We start from the raw sequence: 18,439 nt of genomic DNA on the forward strand, positions 1-18,439 counted from the left end.
TAGTCATCTGGAGACTGCTAGACTTGAGTTGTCACGCATCCTGTCAAGCTGAGAGCCTCGTATTCTGACATCTAGATCTCCATTATCACTGCAAAGACCCGAAATACCAGATATACATACCATGTTCCTTGTAGTGACATGCCAATGCATCGAGGCCACTCTGATATTGAATCCCAACATCTCAACAAGTAAAAGATCCACGAACCGAGATTCACAGGCCTCACCCCGAAATAATCGCCCCATACGGTTCGGGTGAGATTTAAGGTGACACAACAAACTCAAATGCCAACACTCAGGTACTATCCCGCTGCCTTGGCTGCATGCAACCAAGCAAATCCTTTTTCACATTCAGTAGACTATTTCAAAAATAGCCACGGGCCGAGTATTCACAGCTGATATCAAGGATTGCGCGGAACAAGCATCACCCGTCGATCCTCACCCGTGTTAACAGTACGGGAAGAGAGGCGTATGCAAGGTCTCCATTTCAGGGCTATTCTTTTTTAATTTTTGTAAAACTTGCTTTCCGTGATGGAAGAATTGGTCAGCGGCGAGCCCGCACCCCTCTCGTGTGCTGTCGTGTTATGCTTGTGAGGGCCAACGGTGAGGCTGGACGGTAGTGTGAGGCCTTTGTATTATTTGTTTTTGTGACTAGGGCTTTTGTGCTGGAGAGATCTTTCTATAGCTTCAATATCCCCCGAATTTGGATGTGTTTTTATGTTCGATAGGAGATACACTCATCATTCGCTTCTGGGTTCTGTTGGAAGGGTGTTCTTTCATCGGGTCTTTGACCTTGTCACTCGCTTCTGTCTCTCGTTACTCTCGTTGCTTCGGTCTACAAACTCGGCTTCAGGTTTTCGAATATTGTTCACTAGTAGTGTAAGTATTCTGGTACTCGTATCTTACTCATGTGCTAAACTCTCTGGTGAGTAGCTCCCGATCGAACGGCTACAAGTCAACAATCGGAATGGCCAGCCTCGTACCTCCAGGTTCTACCAGGGAATCATCCTCTTCGGAAAGAGGCAACACAATCTCTTTTCACAAAGGAAAGATGCCGGCTCTGCCCTATGGTGGATCTGGCCCCTCAACCTCCCACGGTCAGATCCCACTCAGGCCAAGCGGAACAATCTCCAGAGACTCGGTAGGCCAACCCATTGCCACCCATATTCCAACTACTCTAACAAGTATTAGTCTGTTATTCGCGGTATCAACGGTGGTTTCCACCCAGGCGCCCAAACCCCAATGTCAGGCATAACCCACGCCTCCTGGCTCACCAACAACGGCAATGAATCGAACCTCTCCTTCACATCGTCCATTATGCAAGAAGAAGCCAAGCTCCGCTGGGACTCCGACGAGGAGCTCAAAAAGATGTCCAAGAGCATGCTCCGTCTTCAAAAGTGGAGTCTCATCATCGGTCTCGCTTCCATCAACGGCGCTCTCATCTACGTTGGCTGGAAGTACTACCAGGTGTATTACTTCTTCCTGGTCCTCTTGAGCTCGAACACTGTTCTTCAGTCGTTTATGTGTGTTTGTATTATTCTGCATTGGTTCATTACGCATGTTCTTTTGTGTTGGTGGAAGAGGGAGCAGAATGTTCCTGCTGAGCCGGAGAAGATGGTGTTGCTTCTGCCGTGTTATAATGAGACATATCAGGAGTTGACGAGATCTCTTGATTCGCTTATTGCGCAGAAGAATATCGACAATCATCCTCGTGTTATTTTCATCGTTGTTGATGGAAATGTTCGTGGGCCGGGCATGGAGAAGACTACGCAAGATTATCTCCTCCAGGATATCCTCGAGCCCGGTCCCTCTCGAACTTTCGAAAATGGATACCGTGCTCGAGACGGTTTATTCATGCCCGTCAAGGCACAAACTGGCTTCTACAAAGGCATTCCGTACGTCTTCGTCGGAAAGAGATACAATCAAGGCAAACGCGACAGTCTCTGCTTCGCGCGCTCTCTTATTTACCACTTCAAACAACGCTCCGAGAATATCGTCACCATGTTTAACAATGAGCTCTTCGAATACATTGGTAACAACTTCATCAACGCTGGTCTTGATGACATCACATACCTTTGCGGTATGGATGCCGATACTGTGTTTGAAGAGAACTGTATTTGGGAGATGATCAAGGAGATTCGCAAGAACCCAAAACTCGTTGGTGTTTGCGGCCATGTCTGCGTTGACTTTGATGGTCATAATTGGGGATATTGGTCGCTGTATCAATCCGTTGAGTATTCTCAAACTCAAGGCCTTCGACGAATGTTCCAGTCTCGCATCACTGGAAAAGTCAACTGTCTTCCTGGATGTTGTCAACTCATTCGTGTTGATGAAGCTACTTTTGGAGATGCTGTTCTTCGCGAGCGCTTTGGATACTGCCCTAAACCCAACGACATCATGACACAGCATATCATGGGTAACTACTCCGAAGACAGTATTCACGCCTCCATCATCTTCAGCCTCTTCCCCGGCAAGCAAACAGCCCAAGCCCTCCGTGCAAAAGCCATGACAATCGTTCCCCAAGACTGGAAAGTCTTCCTCTCCCAGCGCAAGCGTTGGGCCCTGGGTAGTATCTCCAATGAATTCGTCATGATCTTCCGCCCAGGCATCATCCTCATTGAGCGTCTCCAGAGTCTCATCGCCGTCATAACCTGGGCAATCACTCCATTCATCATCGCCGCGTTCGTCGAACTCCTCATCGTCTTCGCCAAACGAGGCAGCGAAGTGATGCAAGACCCCGTGTTCCTCGGTCTCATCTGCGTATTATTCTTCCGCTATGTAAGTCTACCCCTGCAGCAAATCTCACGCCAAGAAAGCTTGGCTAACGCTTTTGCAGCTTTACTCTTTTTGCATTGGCTTCTGGCTTCCGCGAAACAACCTCGAGCGGGCGCAGTATTTCGCAGGCTATGTCATGCATCTTTTCACATCACCTTTTATGAACATTATTATTTTGGTTTATTCTCTGTTTCACTCTGATGACTTCAAGTGGGGTAAGACACGTGAAGTTGCCAGGGGTGTAAATGAGAAGGATGGTGACGATGTTGGAGGCCGGGGCACGCACTGAGGCTGGTAAATACCTCTACATTATCTTTTACATATTTTCTTGAGTGGTGGTTTTGGTTCATACGATACTGAGGGTTTGAGAATAGACTGGAGTATACGGACCGGTCATCATTGTAATGTATATTTCTTGTTACCAAACGATCAAAGTGTTGCATTTCCAGATATGGTAGAACCAATCTTGATTTCTTGTGGCGCAAGTCATCAACCTTGAAACAACCACGTGCTGTTAAGTTGCATTAGTTGACTGTTGACATGCAAATTGGGTGTGCCAAGATAAGCCCATCCGGTATCCGACAGCGTGGTCACTATGATATAAAGCCAAGAAGGGAGAGGGTAATTTTACCATTCAAGGCATGTCCACACGCCGTAATCAAGCAATTCTAGCTTAACGCGTAATAATCAGTTATCAAAGTCCTATCTCAGTGTCCTCATGATCAATGCATTCCTATCAGCAAGATAGACAACCCCGCCCGTCCCGTAGATAGCAGCAGGGACTTTTTATCTTATTTGGGTATAGCTTCATTCTCACGAGCTACGCCGATCTTCATCGCCAACGGTTCCCCTCCTATTGGTTCCTCGGTACATGCCAGGATGTGAAATCCGGGGGTGGGTACGCGCCAAGAGAGCTGGTTAACAGCTCTTTTACGTAGCAAGTTTAGGAACACCTCGTGGAGCTCTCATCTTAGCTTTCTTCATGTAATAGCAAAATGAAAAGTCAAGCAAAGTCCCGCTCTGGTTGCAGGGCTTGTAAGAGCAAAAGGGTAAGTATTTCCGGACCGGCTTACCCTATTCTCGCTAATGCTCTATTTTGTAGCTCAAGTGTGACGAAAGCAAGCCTAGCTGTAATAATTGTATTGCTAGGAAGATTACTTGTCCGGGGTATCAGCAAACTCTCAAGTGGTCCACCAAATATGAACGGCGAAAGGACAAGACGAGTGATCCTCCTGGTTTCAATCAACTCATCTTTGCTGCATCTGAGTCTGTTCAACGTCGTGGTTCTGATGTGACAGTATCTCCACCTCAGAGCAGACGGTCGTCTACCACTTCGCAACAAGCTTTAAGTCCTGGTACGCTGCCATCGGTTCCCACATGTACACCTCTTGAAACGGGTCTTGGATGCCAGGAAGTCAACAACCTTGAGTGCACAGCCATTGCACTTGTCAATAGTGGCCAGCCGTGCACCAATTCTCGACGGCGTTCAACATTGATACCACCTAACGTCGCGGGCAATACGGCGCCTTCAAACGACATGCCTCTCATACTAATGCCCCAAGACCCAACGCCGAAGACCCCCGAAGAAACCGAAGAACAAGCCCTCGCTACCTACAGACGACGCTCATCATGCTATAAAGCAATGGGCAGCCCAACAACCATCTCTGAACCGTCAACATTCTTAATCGAGCTCTGGTTCAAATCTGTTTGTGGTTCTTGGGCAGCATACGACTCACCAACCAATCCATTCCGCCGGCTGGGATCCTCCCTCTGGGGCTCATCACGGCCTCTGTTCTACTCGCTTCAGAGCATGGCTGCTGCTTCTCTTACGTGCCGACAACCTCAGATACAAGAAATCGCGGCATCGGCCCCACGAATAGCAACCGAAGCTATAATTCAGGAACTCAAAGATCTTTTCGCGTCGCCGAATAGTGTCACCACGATACCTCACGCGCTTATCATATCACTCTTTTGTCTGAGCTCATCGCTTTGCTGGATGGATCACAAACAACTCGGTCTGCAATACCTACGACACGTACGCGTAATACTAGCCCTACTCGAAATGCGATCCGAGCACCTCTCCAAACAAGATCAAAGTCTAGTCGGTTTCTTCAAAGAATGCCTCATTTACGAAGAATCCGTCCGCAGTATCGTAACAAGCACCAAAGACGACATCAGCACGCTTACAGAATGGACCCCAGCGACATATCCACCACATGACTTTGTTCTTCATCCTTGGACTGGTGTGCCGCCGAAAATAATTGCCTTGTTCGGAAAGTCCATGTCGCTGTGTCGCAGATCACGGGATACTTGGCGAAATTGCACTGCGCCGACGTATGAGGTTATGTGGCAGACCATGATCGACATTAACGAAGCGCAAATCCTCGAAGAGACGCTTTTATCAGTTCAAGTGCCGAAGCTTATCAGCGACGCGGCAGATGCTTATACAAACAAGGGACAAATTAACCTGGATTTACACCACGCTGCAGAGGTCTTTCGACTCTGCTCATTATTACAGCTATACCAAACATTTCCAGATCTTGTGTCGAGAAGACTTCCAGAGAGGATTAATGGCAGTGTAACACAAGTTACATGGCCCACGTCACTCGCCCTTCACATCACAGGCCTTTTGTCCAACATCCCTGCCGAGTCGATCCGATGTCTGCAACCCCTGTTATGTCTCGGAGTCGGCTCAGGATTGCGGTGTAAGACGGTACGCGCAGAGGAAAAGCCACCGCAATTAGAACTCCTAGACGCCACCTCCGAGGAGTCCTTGTTGACTGAAGACTCTAACCAAAACCATTTTACTGACGTGAACTTGGCGCGTGAGTTTATCATCGAGAGGCTTAAAGGATTTGGCAATGGTCCAGCTGCAGGGCCTATTGTTGTACTGCGGGAGTTACTACAAGCTGTGTGGTCGTATTATGACTGTGAAACAGTGCCGGGGTCGATTCACTGGCTTGATGTTATGGATGATTTAAAGTACGAGACTGTATTTGGTTAGATTTGAGGCCAAACGTAGTTCTATGTTTAATTGCTTAGTTCGATACCCAATTCTAATAACAAGTCCCTTCCTTACTCTCAGACTCATATCATGTTCCCCAACCACCGGCACATCACTCCAAGATCCCTGTGATGGTCAATTGAACTTCCCGTCTTGGCAGCCACATTCCGTTCAGCTCACCCACCATCAGAGACACAGTTACACTAATAAACACTCCTCCTCACAGATACTGACATTCTTATCTTGACACCAACATAGACCATTCCTTATCAGGGTTGAGTTACCGTGTAAAACCCAATGGATTGGTCTGCGCGCGGGGTAAGCCACCTCCCATGATAGCTACACCACACTAACACATTCTAGGAAAAAATGTCCCGGCTAGAATCTGGGGAAGGGGGGTTGCTCGTGATATCACCGTGTAGGCGTCACAGAAGGTTTAATTTCTGATAAGGGTGTGTGAGTGAGTGTGTGTGGTTTATATACAATGCTGTCGCCGCACGTTACATGTCATTTGAACTCAACCTAGAAACCCTTTCTGTTTCATTATACCTAATTGTTATTGTTACACGTCAATATGAAAAACGCCTCGGAGAAAGTTGCTTCGGAGAAGGGAAGTGATCATGAGCAGGCTAAGAACTATGATCATGCCGTTGGTGATGCTGGTGATGCTGCGGACTTGACGGCCCTTGGTTACAAGCCTGAACTCAAGCGTAACCGGTCAATGTTCACACTTCTTTTCCAATCCTTAGCAATCGCTGCTGTAAGTCCCCCATCACTCTTTTACCTTGTCTCAATTGTTAATTGGTGATAGATCCCCTATGGCTTCGGCGCACCGCTTATCAACTCCGTCTACGGCGGTGGTCAACTAACCATGTTTCTCGGCTGGATCATCGTCTGTCTTCTCGATGAATGCATCGCTATCTCCCTAGGCGAACTCGCTGCTCGGTGGCCTACGTCCGCTGGTCCCTATTACTGGTCTTTCCAGATCGCGTCGCCAAAGTACAGAACTGTCCTGTCTTTCATCACAGGCTGGACATGGCTTGTTGGAAATTGGACCATCACGTTATCCGTCAACTTTGGCTTTGCTTCACTTCTTGCTGGCGGTGTTAGTATCTTCTTGCCTGAGTATGATTGGCAGCCCTGGAAGCTTGTGTTGATCTTTTACGGACTTTGCGTTGTGACGTTCTTCATTGTCGCGTTTGGCAACAAATTCCTTCCTACGGTGGATACATTCTGTGCAGCTTTCACTGCTATTACTATCTTCATCGTTTGTGTCTGTCTTTCGACTGAGGCGAAGGAGGGCAGGCATTCGGCAAGTTACACACTTGTGAGTACGGAAGTCCCTGATGGATTATAAGTTTACTAACCAGCCAAGGGCAACTTTGATCCCAATCTGTCGGGTTGGGGAAACTTTGGCTTCTGGATTGGCGCTCTACCATCTGCTTATACGTTCTCCGCCATCGGCATGATCACCTCCATGGCTGAGGAATGCGGCGACGTTACAGTCAAGCTCCCAAGAGCCCTCGCTCTCTGCGTCCCCGTCGGTTGCATCGCAGGTTTATTCTTCGTAAGTCACCCCGAACCCTCCTTACACATCAATCCACTAACTATTACTAGATCATCCCCATCTGCGCAACCCTTCCCCCTCTAGAAGATCTCCTCGAAGCACCACTAGGCCAAGTCCTCCCCATGATCTTCTACCGCGTCATGGGCACTCAAGCCGGCGGAATCGCCCTGACAGCCTTGGTTCTCATCGTCACACTCTTCTGCTCCATCTCCATCACAGTCGCCGCCTCGCGAACAACATGGGCTTTCGCACGCGATCAAGCCATTCCCCTCTCAAGGGTCTGGTCAAAAGTCAGCAAGCGACACGGTACACCTATCATGGCTCTTCTCCTCACAACGATTATCGAGATGCTTCTTGGTCTAATCTACCTCGGCTCAAGCTCTGCCTTCAACGCTTTTATCGCCGTCGGTGTTATTGGTCTCGCTAGCTCTTACGGTATTCCTATTCTACTATCTATGCTCACTAATCGAGCTGGAGTCAACACCGCGCCCTGGACTTTCGGCAAGCGATTTGGCTGGGTTATCAACGTTTTCGCTCTGGCGTGGATTTGCTTTGAGATGATTCTCTTCTCTATGCCTGTTGCCATTCCTGTCAATGCTGTGACGATGAACTACGCTGTTGTTGTGTTCTTCGGCTTCATGGCGATGTCGGCGGTTTGGTACGTTGTGCACGCGAGACATGTGTATAAGGGACCACCAGAATCAGATGGTCTCAGCAAGTAGGATGGAAGTTTGGTTTCGGTTCTTTATTTTCCAACGGGCACTATGACCTATTATCTTGTATATACTTCAAATCATCACGAATCTTAATGTCACCAAATGACCAGAGTCTGCCTTCTTTCCCCAAGATCAATCTCGTGAGGGTGTGAACAGAACAGATGCAATTAAAGATTCTGAGGTCTATACGGTCAGTTTCACTTGCGGCCTGCTCGTAGAATAGGGACACATTCGCCTCCAGTCTCCATCGTGACCATAGAGCAAAAAGCCTGACTCCCAAAACCATTACAATTCCCCTCCAAAAACACATTCTCCCCCTGCATGTGCTCATCGTATTTGATCAGCTCTCGCAAGATACTCAGGCGTATACCGCCCATTCTCTCCCCTGCCACTAAACTCCTCCATATCACCCTCCTGGACATCAGCCAAATACCTATCAAACTTATCCGCAACATCAATCGCCCTCTTCAAATGCGCAAACGTCATCTTCTTCCTCTTGTACTTAGCCAACTGTCGCCCCGTCGTGATCGAGTTACGAATTTGTCGTCCATTCATAGGATACTTCGCCAACTCTTCCAGATACAACTCAATATCATCAAAATCGATGCTCTCTTCCTCGCCCAGGCTCTTCAATCTCACCAGGAAGTTCTTCCAGATTTGCAATCGCTGGTAGTCCTTTAACTTCTCGTACCGTAGAGCCAGTTGGATACGAGACTTAAAGGCTTCATCAAATGTCCCCACGCGATTGGTTGTCAAAATGAGGATGCCTTCGTAGTACTCCAAAGCTCGGAGGAACACAGACACTAAAGCATTCCTCTTCAAATCTTGCAAAGTGCGCTGTTCAAGAAAGACTTCTGCTTCATCAAGAAGCACAACGCAATCCCAAACCTTTCCCAGATGGAACACAGATTCGAGATACTTCTCCACGTCTGCAGGCTCAGTGCCAATATCACCGCACGTAACTGGATACAAAGGCTTCTTGGCGATTTCGGCCACAGATTCAGCTGTAAATGTCTTGCCTGTTCCTGGAGATCCATGAAGAAGCATGATGAGACCACTGCCTTTGCTTTCGATAAGGTCTGTGTTCTTCTCGGCGTCGAGTTGGTTGGTTACTAAAGCTAGTACAAGCTCCTTCATAGCTTCGTCTGCGACAAGACTTTTGAAGGCTTCTTTATTCCAACTGACGTCTCGAATCCGATCGACCTCGAGATCAACTGCATGTCTATGAGTATGTCAAGTTCAAGGAAGGTTCCGAGAAAGCTCCTTACCCCATTTCTTACGCCGCAAGTCAAAACCTGGGATCAATTTCGGGAACAGGTAAATCTCAGGCTCCTCAGGTTCACTTCCATCCTTTGGTAAGTTAGGCTTTCGACCTGATATATAACCTTCTTGTCTCATGTAACTGCTTCCTGGATGGAGTTCCTTGTAGGTGTCAAAGTCCACCATGAACCGTTGTCCCTGCTAGCCTTTAGTACAATATGTCATCCTCGGGGAGAGATCCTAACCGCCTGTATCCTATCAGAATCACTGCCTTCATATGAGATGAGAGTTTTCTCGCGCAACTTCCAAAACCTCTTGCCTCGTTGTCGCAATATCTCTTTCACCTTGGGCTTTGCGTATGACAACGGTATCACATTGAGATCCGTGATGTTAATCTCCCCACCTCTGTACTTGGGTGGAAAGTCAATAAAGAGCTCCCTGTCAACTGCAAAGAACTTCCCAGCGTATCCGTAGGAACGCGTTTCCACTATCCACGTGTGTGAACCCTGCTTCTCTTGGTCCTTATCTGAATCGTCCGTCTTCTTTTTCTGTTTGTGAGGGGCTGGTCGAGTGGTAGCAACGCGTCCACTATACCTGCCATTCTTGTCTGCAACGAGTGTGTCTCCTGGACGTATCAAGAACTCAACAGAGTCGCTTGAGACTTTCCCTCTCTTGAACTGATCGTCGATTTGGTCATAAAGTGGTGCAAAGTTGCTTTCTATCCATTCAATGAGAAGTCCAACTAATTGAGCATGTCTCTCTGACAAGGCCTCCATCTTGAAGCTAGTTCGGCAATGATACCACCAGAGATGAGGGTCCTTCAAACTCCCCATCTCGTAGACATATGGGAAGTCATCGCTGAAAGAAGGGAAGAGGTCAAATAAGGCCTCAACTGCCTCAACCATTTCTTCCGTCACTAGAACCACATCCTGACTGGCCGGTTCTGGTTCGGGGAGTGGTTGCTTTGCTCTCTTGGCTGCATTCACCGAGTCGTATTGGTAGTCCACCGAGTAATACTTGTAAACAATGAGTGATGCACCCTGTTCTTCAGCGTAGTCACCGGGGTCCGTGATGGGGAATCGCCCCCTGAGGTCGACGTCGTCGCCAAACACTACCCATTCAGGAGGAGAAAGATAGACTGTCCGGCTTCTTTCGTCGACGCTGTCGTCATCGAGTTCGATTCTTTCTAGGCAGTAGAAAAGCTGCACTTTGGCAGGCAATTCCACGGTAACAGTCGAAGCGTTGTCCGCATCCTGTCGAAGGGTGGTGTTTTCTTCTTCCAACTCCCCAACCCGTTGCATCAACGCCTGCAAGATATTTTCATCGACGAGAATCTGATGGGGAGAAATATCCTCTCCAGCGACACCGGAAGAGTCTTGAGATTCCTCCTCCTGTATTTGAGAAAGCCCATGAGCCTCATTTGTCTTCCCCACAGTTGATGGTTCAGGTTCATGCTGAAGCCCAGTGGCACCCAAATTTAGGGCGTTTGGCTCTGAAAGCTTTGTCTGTGCTTCTGCTTGATCTTTGTTGGCCTTGGTAAATGTTGGGATGCGATAGCCTCGAGTCGATCCAGGAGCTCTGTACTGGAATGGTGATATAGGAGCTGGTGGCATAGGTGGTGCGAAGTTGTTGTTGAAACCATTAATACCGGCATTGGGTCCATTTGGCATAATAGGTACATTGTCAATAGCAGCAAGCTTATCTCTGTTACTAGCTCCTATAGCGTCTTCAGAGATGGTGTAATGCGTCTGAGCAGGCTTGACAACAGGTGGCATAGGTGACCGTGCAGGTGCTGGGGGTAAGTTTGTGTAGTCCTGAGGTGGAGGTGGAGGTGGAGGATTAGGATTGTCGTAATAAGTTGGGTCCATGTAATGTGCCGGTGGTGGAGAGCGCTCCATGGGAGGAGGAGGAGGTGGCGGCATCACCTGAACTGGGTGGTTACGTGGAGTTCTAGGAAGGACTACGGGAGGAGGCGGTGGAGGTATTCTTCCTTTTGGGGCTTTCTGTGGGGGATTCCTCATCCGAGTATTTGAAGGGGCAGGTCGAGGTCTCCGAGGTATCGCCAACATGGAAGGCCTCGCGAACAGCGTCCCCTCTCTTCTCAGAAGTCGGCTGAGCTGCTGATGGATGTCTTCTTCCTCACTATCGTCCTTATCATCATCCTTATCCTTCCTGTTCTTTGGGCCTGGCGACACGCTTCTTGTTGGTGAGTCCATGGCTTGTTAGTTGTTTTGAGAGATACTGATGATAAGATGGAATGAGGAGGTGTTAAGGTGAGAATAAATCAGGCTGAGGAGTTGAAACTCAGCCGCAGAAGCGCCTGACAAGGGTGTATGCATGAAGCTGCAGGGTGTCATCTTGATTATGCCTCGTGATTGCTCAGCCTTCAGCGCCTCCTCTCTTCTTCCGTTGTTGGCCTCTGATAATCGAGTCAAATAGCTTCCGAAAAAGGAGTTTCTTATCGAGACTCATTCAATATCTTTCATCGCCATGTCCGTCGACCAAGTCTTTCAGTCATGGTACAAGGGCGATAATGCAAGTAAGCAATCACTAGCCAATGAAACACTTCATTCACAAGCTTACTCTGTCAGATAAAACGGATATAGCGCAAGAGGCGTTCAAGTCGGTTAAGAAACACTTCGAACAGAGCAACTCGTTAAGCAGTGACGAGAGGGCTCTTCTGGGGAAGAAGTCGTCGTTACAGGACGTTGAAAGGGCAGTTAGCGATGCTTTCGCAAAGTACGAAGCTAAGAGCGAAGCCTCCAAAACACGGAAATGGCTTCTGAAAGCTTCTGAATCAATATGCCATTATGGCCAAGTACTCGATGTCTTTGTTCAACATCATCCCGAATACGTTTCCTTGGCCTGGGGACTAATGAAGGTGATGTTTATCGTAAGTCGGCTTAGTCTCCGCACTGAACCCTGATATCTCACCATCGTATACTAGAGCGTGGTCAATCACGGCGAGACGCTCAAATTACTGTCAAAATCGCTTTTTGAGGTGGCCCAGCGTCTTCCACGAATCGAACATCTATCTACCCTGTATCCGACCAAGAACATGAAGCTAGCCATTGAAAGCCTCTACTCTTGTATCATGGAGTTCTTACTTATAGCTCACTCATGGTGCAATGAGTCAAAGTTCCGACACATTTATCACAGCTTCACAAGACCACATGAGTTGCGCTACAGCGACCTCTTACAGAGGATAGAAACTTGCACGGACAACATCAACGAACTGGCGACCGTGGGGTCACAAACTGAGCTTCGGGTTATGCACAACACACAATCGACAAAGTTGAATGAGATAATCACGAGCTTACAGACCAGTGAGAAGACTAGGCAAGCACAGATAGACGGTCTCAATTGCGCTATTTCGAGATTGGAGATTTCGAGTCGAGATCATGACAGGAAGCTCGACTTGATCATGCAGTGGCTAGAAGCTTCTGGGTTGACAATTAACGACTTGTTGACAAAGATTGAGAGTATGGGACATTCCAAAATGAGTGCAAGTTGGTTTACTAACGCGCATCAAGCTTTTCACTCCATTCAGACAAGTGCGCAACTTGACACAAACCAAAAGCTCTCGGCTCTGCAGTTATCCCAAGCATTGGCAACCTTCTCTCGGAGTCTTGAAGATCCCAAGTCCCTATATAAACACCACCTATTCCTTCGTAACCGGAGGGCCTCAGGCAGAGGATCAACAATATCTACCAACGAGTTCTGGTTGTCGCCCAAGCTTGCCAAATGGTCCTCTTGTCCACACTCTTCCCTCACTATCGTCAGAGGTAGCTTCACGACTCGCTGGGCGATCCAAGATTTCGCCATAGATATCATCCAAGCAGTTACCATGATGAACATACCAGCGCTTTGGGTATTGGGTAGTGCGAACAAGGCGAGCCCCAATGCGATGCTGAGCCCGGCCGATTTGGTGAGGTACCTGACTTACCAAGCCTTGCAAATTGAGGGAACAGTAACGACAGAGAAGCAGATGTCATTGCGACATTCACAACTCGAGGAAGCTAAAACTAGTCAGGATTGGCTTGGACTCTTTAAGCTAATCATGCAAGACTTAGGAGGGCAGATTTATATCATCATTGATCTTGCAACAGTGAGCTCTGGTTTGAAAGGATCTGGTCAAGTCAACTTGATCTACCAACTGAACGAGATGTTGGAAGAGCTAAGCAACAAGGGATCACACAAGGGATCACAAACAAAGGTCAAGATCATTTTACTTGTCTATGAGTATAATTGGATGAGCTTGATTCCCAGGGAAATTCATGATCGTCTTGTCCCAGTAAAGATATCGGGGACTAAAGGATTGCAAGGAAGACGAATGCGGACAGCCGTTCATACACGAATCCTGCCAAAACAGAGAGCAAAGGCATAACTAAAACAGCAATAAGAATCTTGGAGTAAACACCTGCAGTTGATACGGACAGAACACGTAAAATGAGGAGATATGACGTGAGGCGCAACGTCATGACTCAAATACGAGTATATGAGTCAATCAATATCGATCTTCAATTATCATACAATACGAGAAATTAATTATTTTACTGCCTGCTCATACCGTGTTCATGTTCAAGCTGACCCTATCTTGTAGTAATCATGCGGCGTAGTGACTCAGCCATGGCAGGCTATTGTATAAGACACCATACCTCCACCTTATGAACTAACATCTCTATCAACGAATATAACAAAACATAAAATATGGCTCATAATTCAGATAAATTACCTTGGGAGGGCCTCGCCTCAGCTTTTGAGCTGAGACGCACCAATCCTTGTCAACATGGCGCTAACAACCTCCACGCACGTGGAACACAACGAGACAGCCAAACAGAAGTTGCCAAATTTGTTCAAACATTCATGCGAAGAATAGCTGAAGATGCAGCCCAACAACGCAAACAGTACCCCGAGAAATATGAGGCACCCGATGAGAATGAAGTCATCATTTCAAACGAAGCAGCAGCCAGGATTGAACCAGCAGTTCGTCGTTGGCATCCAGAAGAATATTGGCCCGATGGGGATGGCGATCTCGAGACTTTCAAGCAACCTACTACTGGAAAGTTATGCCCTCATACGGACGAATCCGCCGAGTGCGGGTGTGTCTTAGCTTTTAGAGAGCGCCGGATGTCTGCGTTCCAGCGTCAGCAAATCCAGAACGACTGTTATGAGTTCATGAAATACAAAGAATCATTTCATAACCTTGAAGTCGTTAAGACCTTGATTCTTCACGGAGAAATGGACCCCATACTTCGGTCATGTGCATACGAAGAGTGTCAGCTTGCGAAATGGTGGGAGCATAGAGAATGCCAATGTACTTCAGCAACTCTCGGATGGAGAAGGATTTACGAATATGGAATCAAGATGTACTTTGTACTCAATATCTTGTACTGTTTTCCAGAGACGTGGGAAAGCGACGGATCCCCTATTGACGATTATCGCAACATGAAAGCATACCAGCAGGCCATCCGATCGAGTACGGAATGTGGTCATAGAAGCGAGATTCCGACATACCCTCATCTGGACTTTTTTGGCATTGAAACGGACCAGTTTAGGTGTTACCCTCAGCCTTTTGATGTCCCTCGTTGGAGGCATATTATGACGTTCGACAAATGGGGCTTTGAACGTTACCAAAGGGGTTTATACTGGTTCGATGGCTCTGGTGATGAGGCGGATGTCAAGTCTGGCGACGACGCTAGCACCAAGCTGGAAAAAGAGTCCAGCACGGGTGGTGACTCTGAAGATGATTCCAGTGATGATTCTGAAGAGGAAGATCCCGAAGAGGTTAGAAATCGCTTCCATACGCTGGAGTTCTATCCGTACGGCCTTATGTCCTATGAAGACTTCCTCAACTTCGAAAAGCCAATGGATTTCCAACCTGTTCCATCAGATATACCACATGTTCGATGGATTCTGTGCCAGAAAGGTCTACCAGTCGAGCTATCTGATTGTATTCTTGAATATGCAGATTACGCGCCGAGAGGAAGTCTACCTGTCCCTGGGAAACCATCACATCCCCAATGCAGACAGGAACTAGACCGTTATCTCGAACATTGCTGGCAACTGATTGTCAGATGCTACATGCTAGGTCATGAGCTTAATGGCAGGGACGGGATGAATATCGATGTTTTTTTACTGGATGAGGTGAAAGATTGCTTGGTGGAGCTATTCAAGTGTAAATGCGATGGTGTATACGAGGTTCTTCATGGCTTTGATTCGGAACCCACAGAGGACTCTGAGGCAGAGAATTAATATACACATCGGTCTTCCCGGATTAAGTATCATATTAATCATAAATGCGAGCATTCTGAATAATGCTGTACGGTTATTCACAAGAGTGTGAGAATGGCCAGATGATAACCAGATTCGCACGTTAACCGAAGACGGGTTTTATTATATGTTCGATACGAATGGTGCAGTCACTGTTTTCCAGCATCATGGTACTCTTCATGGTTATGTATCGCGACTTTACAGGGATAGGGAGGTATCAACGTTAGTGCGCTGACTACCTGAACTCATCCTCGGATAGACAAACGGTCTTTAGTCCTCTCCTTTCCATAACCCGTGATGACGACAAGACTAGATAGATCACTCGCCTCTCCTGATATTTCACCATGGTAGCCTTTCCCGATGAGATAGTGCAGCAAATATTTGCTGAATTAGAAGATCAACTGCCTCTAGAAAAATGGCAGATGTATGGAGATCAATTGGACCATCAAGGCTCGGCCACGCTACGCAACCTCTGCCTGGTCTGTCGCCAATTCCGACGTATTGCACAACCTTTGCTATACCAAACCGTTATAATTGAAGGTCGCGATGGCGCGAAAAACATCGAGACTCTTCTTCTTAGAGCGCTCGTCGAGAACCCGCAGCTCGGAGAGCAAGTTCGCACCGTCTCTCTAACGAACAATATTGATCATTCAGCCCAAATGGATATATTGGGGGAAGATGCAAGTAAAGAGATCATTCGGTCAGCGATGCAAAATCTAGACCTTCCACCTTCCCTAAAGCGTTATATGAAGGGACTTCTTACGCGTTGTGGCTTTGCTGCTCTTATCATAGCATATATGCCTCATGTGCAGGTTGTCGATTGCACTACAGAAGGCCTATCAACCCCACTCTCTTGGCTGTTGAGTAAAAGCCTAGATATAAGGAGGAGGCCCATGGGCTTTTCTCATATTTCTCAAAGTGTCTTTTTTAATGACGAAGATGAGGATGGAGACAATGAAGACCAAGACGAATACCAGAGCATTTCGAAGGCTACATTTGCAAGCTATTGTTTTCCAAACCTCACCGAGGTTCGTATTAAGGCGGTGGACGATGGAAATGGCATCCAGGGCGCTTGGGTGATCGAGTCTCTACTTCTCAATCCTTCACTCAAAATACTACCGACATTCGGCACCGCCTGGTATGGTGTGGAACTCTCCGACTTTGTGTGGTCTACGCACAAGAACTACAACCTGGAGTATTTAGACCTTGTGGAAACATACATTGACGCCGAAGGACTAAGGACAATTCTCACGCGCTGTCCGAACCTGAAGGGAATAGCGTTAAGGTTGCCCGACGAGGACAGGGAGTTGTTGAAACAATACGACAGGGACGACGGTAGTCTGGGCGATGATTGCATCATCAACTTCAATGACTTTGGGGATGTCCTTCGAAAATTTGGTCAAAACCTGGAAGAGTTCAATTTCAACACTTTCTTTTATGACAGCTATAGCACAGACTATCGATGTCGAGGCCCAATTGAAGGAATAATTGGTTCCCTCCGAGAGCTCAAGTCCCTCCGACACCTCAAACTCAGCAAAGAAGCATTAATCGGAGAGAGTGAGCCGCTCTTACGATTGAGTGAGGTTCTACCGGAATCAATTGAGACTCTTTATCTGCATTGTGGTAAAGTTTACGAGTTAGAGGATTGGGTCGAATTTGAACGTGAGCTGTATAACCAGGACGTTTACAAACTGCTTCTCGATGGTATGCCTAATCTCCGCGAGATTCGGGTGGAGAGATACGATGATTGGGATGATTTTGGTCAGTATAATTCAGATCTTGATGATGTTTCATATTTTGATGCTGATGATTCAGAAGATTATGTTAAACCAGAGGAGTTAGATTACTTTCGGAGTGAATATAGCTATCCGAAGGAGGCCGAGTGGCCAGCTGAGCTGCATGTCGATGGCTGGGATGTGGACATCGTCGAGGCGCGCCTTTATGAGATACGTGGAAGACCAGCATGTAAGCGTAACATTATCACTCTGTCAAGGAAGATATGAATGGGCTCTGCTTAGGTGCAACTCGATGCGCATCAAGGACGGGACGTTCGGCTAAGATGCCGTATGCAACCTTGTGGCTCAGTTCCTGTCATCTCTAGCCTATCATAAAATACAAGTTATCGAACTCGCTAATCTGACCCTCTGATCTTTGTCCCCTCCTCAAAATACATCGATACAAGATGCTGAAGTGCGAGAAGAGAGATCTTGATTTACACATGGCGTGATGGACGCAGAAGAACACAGTTCACGTCAAGCCATTATCACTATAAAACAAGATAAATGCATCTTACCTGACAAAGTCCTCGAATAATAATCCTGCACATCACCATGGGTGTACTTCGGTGGTAATATCCATAGCAGATATGATCACTAATACGGAGAGCATTGCGAGGTCAAAACGTGCATCAAAGTGGCAGCATGTTATCAAGGCATCAGAGCCAAGTGGAATAAGTCCTTACTTATACAAGTAACATGCATGAAGCCATAGCTGTAGTCGGCGAATAATGCTGCGTCTTTCTTGGAGCTATTCCCAAATCAACGCCACATACATCTTGTCCGAACAGTCATAACAAGCACCTTGCCTGCCGGAACCAGAATGCGAACCAAAATCTCAATGGCCAACACCAAAAGGCAAGAAAAAATTCGCTGCAGTCATCTTTATCAGCTATGGCAGCCTAGCCCAGCCTGCATCGCCACACCCCCTCATCCAAAACCTCACCCGCCATTGGTCAAACATCGACCAACTGACCTAGATACAGTTACATCGAAGCCCGCGTCCTAACCAGTTTCCGCTGCAGATAAAAAAGCATATGGGGGCTGTTGGACCATAGGGCTGTTGGTAAGT

The 18,439-nt window shown here is 47.3% G+C and overlaps 6 protein-coding genes across 6 annotated transcripts; 5 read left to right on the top strand and 1 right to left on the bottom strand.

Moving 5' to 3' along the window:
• Nucleotides 1-964: 964 nt before the first annotated feature.
• Nucleotides 965-3,254, top strand: BKA55DRAFT_634819 (chitin synthase-domain-containing protein; the record flags this gene model as incomplete). Its single annotated transcript, XM_046196987.1, has 3 exons — nucleotides 965-1,138; nucleotides 1,189-2,775; nucleotides 2,834-3,254. 3 exons carry the CDS (start codon nucleotides 965-967, stop codon nucleotides 3,059-3,061), a joined length of 1,989 nt encoding a protein of 662 aa, XP_046055496.1. The 3' UTR covers nucleotides 3,062-3,254.
• Nucleotides 3,255-3,767: 513 nt separating this feature from the next.
• Nucleotides 3,768-5,776, top strand: BKA55DRAFT_684955 (fungal-specific transcription factor domain-containing protein; the record flags this gene model as incomplete). The annotated part of the gene is made up of 2 exons (XM_046198724.1): nucleotides 3,768-3,821; nucleotides 3,875-5,776. 2 exons carry the CDS (start codon nucleotides 3,768-3,770, stop codon nucleotides 5,774-5,776), a joined length of 1,956 nt encoding a protein of 651 aa, XP_046055497.1.
• A 574-nt stretch (nucleotides 5,777-6,350) lies between these two features.
• BKA55DRAFT_684956 (amino acid/polyamine transporter I) lies at nucleotides 6,351-8,065 on the top strand (the record flags this gene model as incomplete). Its single annotated transcript, XM_046198725.1, has 4 exons — nucleotides 6,351-6,536; nucleotides 6,588-7,103; nucleotides 7,152-7,343; nucleotides 7,394-8,065. The coding sequence occupies 4 exons, from the start codon at nucleotides 6,351-6,353 to the stop codon at nucleotides 8,063-8,065; spliced, it is 1,566 nt and encodes a 521-aa protein (XP_046055498.1).
• A 321-nt stretch (nucleotides 8,066-8,386) lies between these two features.
• BKA55DRAFT_499389 (uncharacterized protein) lies at nucleotides 8,387-11,340 on the bottom strand (the record flags this gene model as incomplete). The annotated part of the gene is made up of 3 exons (XM_046186649.1): nucleotides 8,387-9,273; nucleotides 9,328-9,517; nucleotides 9,565-11,340. The coding sequence occupies 3 exons, from the start codon at nucleotides 11,338-11,340 to the stop codon at nucleotides 8,387-8,389; spliced, it is 2,853 nt and encodes a 950-aa protein (XP_046055499.1).
• A 395-nt stretch (nucleotides 11,341-11,735) lies between these two features.
• BKA55DRAFT_556386 (uncharacterized protein) lies at nucleotides 11,736-13,860 on the top strand. The gene is made up of 4 exons (XM_046191692.1): nucleotides 11,736-11,858; nucleotides 11,911-12,212; nucleotides 12,267-12,801; nucleotides 12,853-13,860. Exons 1-4 carry the CDS (start codon nucleotides 11,810-11,812, stop codon nucleotides 13,704-13,706), a joined length of 1,740 nt encoding a protein of 579 aa, XP_046055500.1. The 5' UTR covers nucleotides 11,736-11,809; the 3' UTR covers nucleotides 13,707-13,860.
• Nucleotides 13,861-14,029: 169 nt separating this feature from the next.
• Nucleotides 14,030-17,595, top strand: BKA55DRAFT_590027 (uncharacterized protein; the record flags this gene model as incomplete). The annotated part of the gene is made up of 4 exons (XM_046195032.1): nucleotides 14,030-15,509; nucleotides 15,944-16,292; nucleotides 16,385-16,456; nucleotides 16,512-17,595. 4 exons carry the CDS (start codon nucleotides 14,030-14,032, stop codon nucleotides 17,593-17,595), a joined length of 2,985 nt encoding a protein of 994 aa, XP_046055501.1.
• Between the last annotated feature and the right edge of the window lie 844 nt (nucleotides 17,596-18,439).

This window comes from Fusarium redolens, assembly GCF_020744475.1.
Source record: "Fusarium redolens strain MPI-CAGE-AT-0023 chromosome Unknown BKA55scaffold_2, whole genome shotgun sequence".
NCBI lineage: Eukaryota > Fungi > Ascomycota > Sordariomycetes > Hypocreales > Nectriaceae > Fusarium > Fusarium redolens.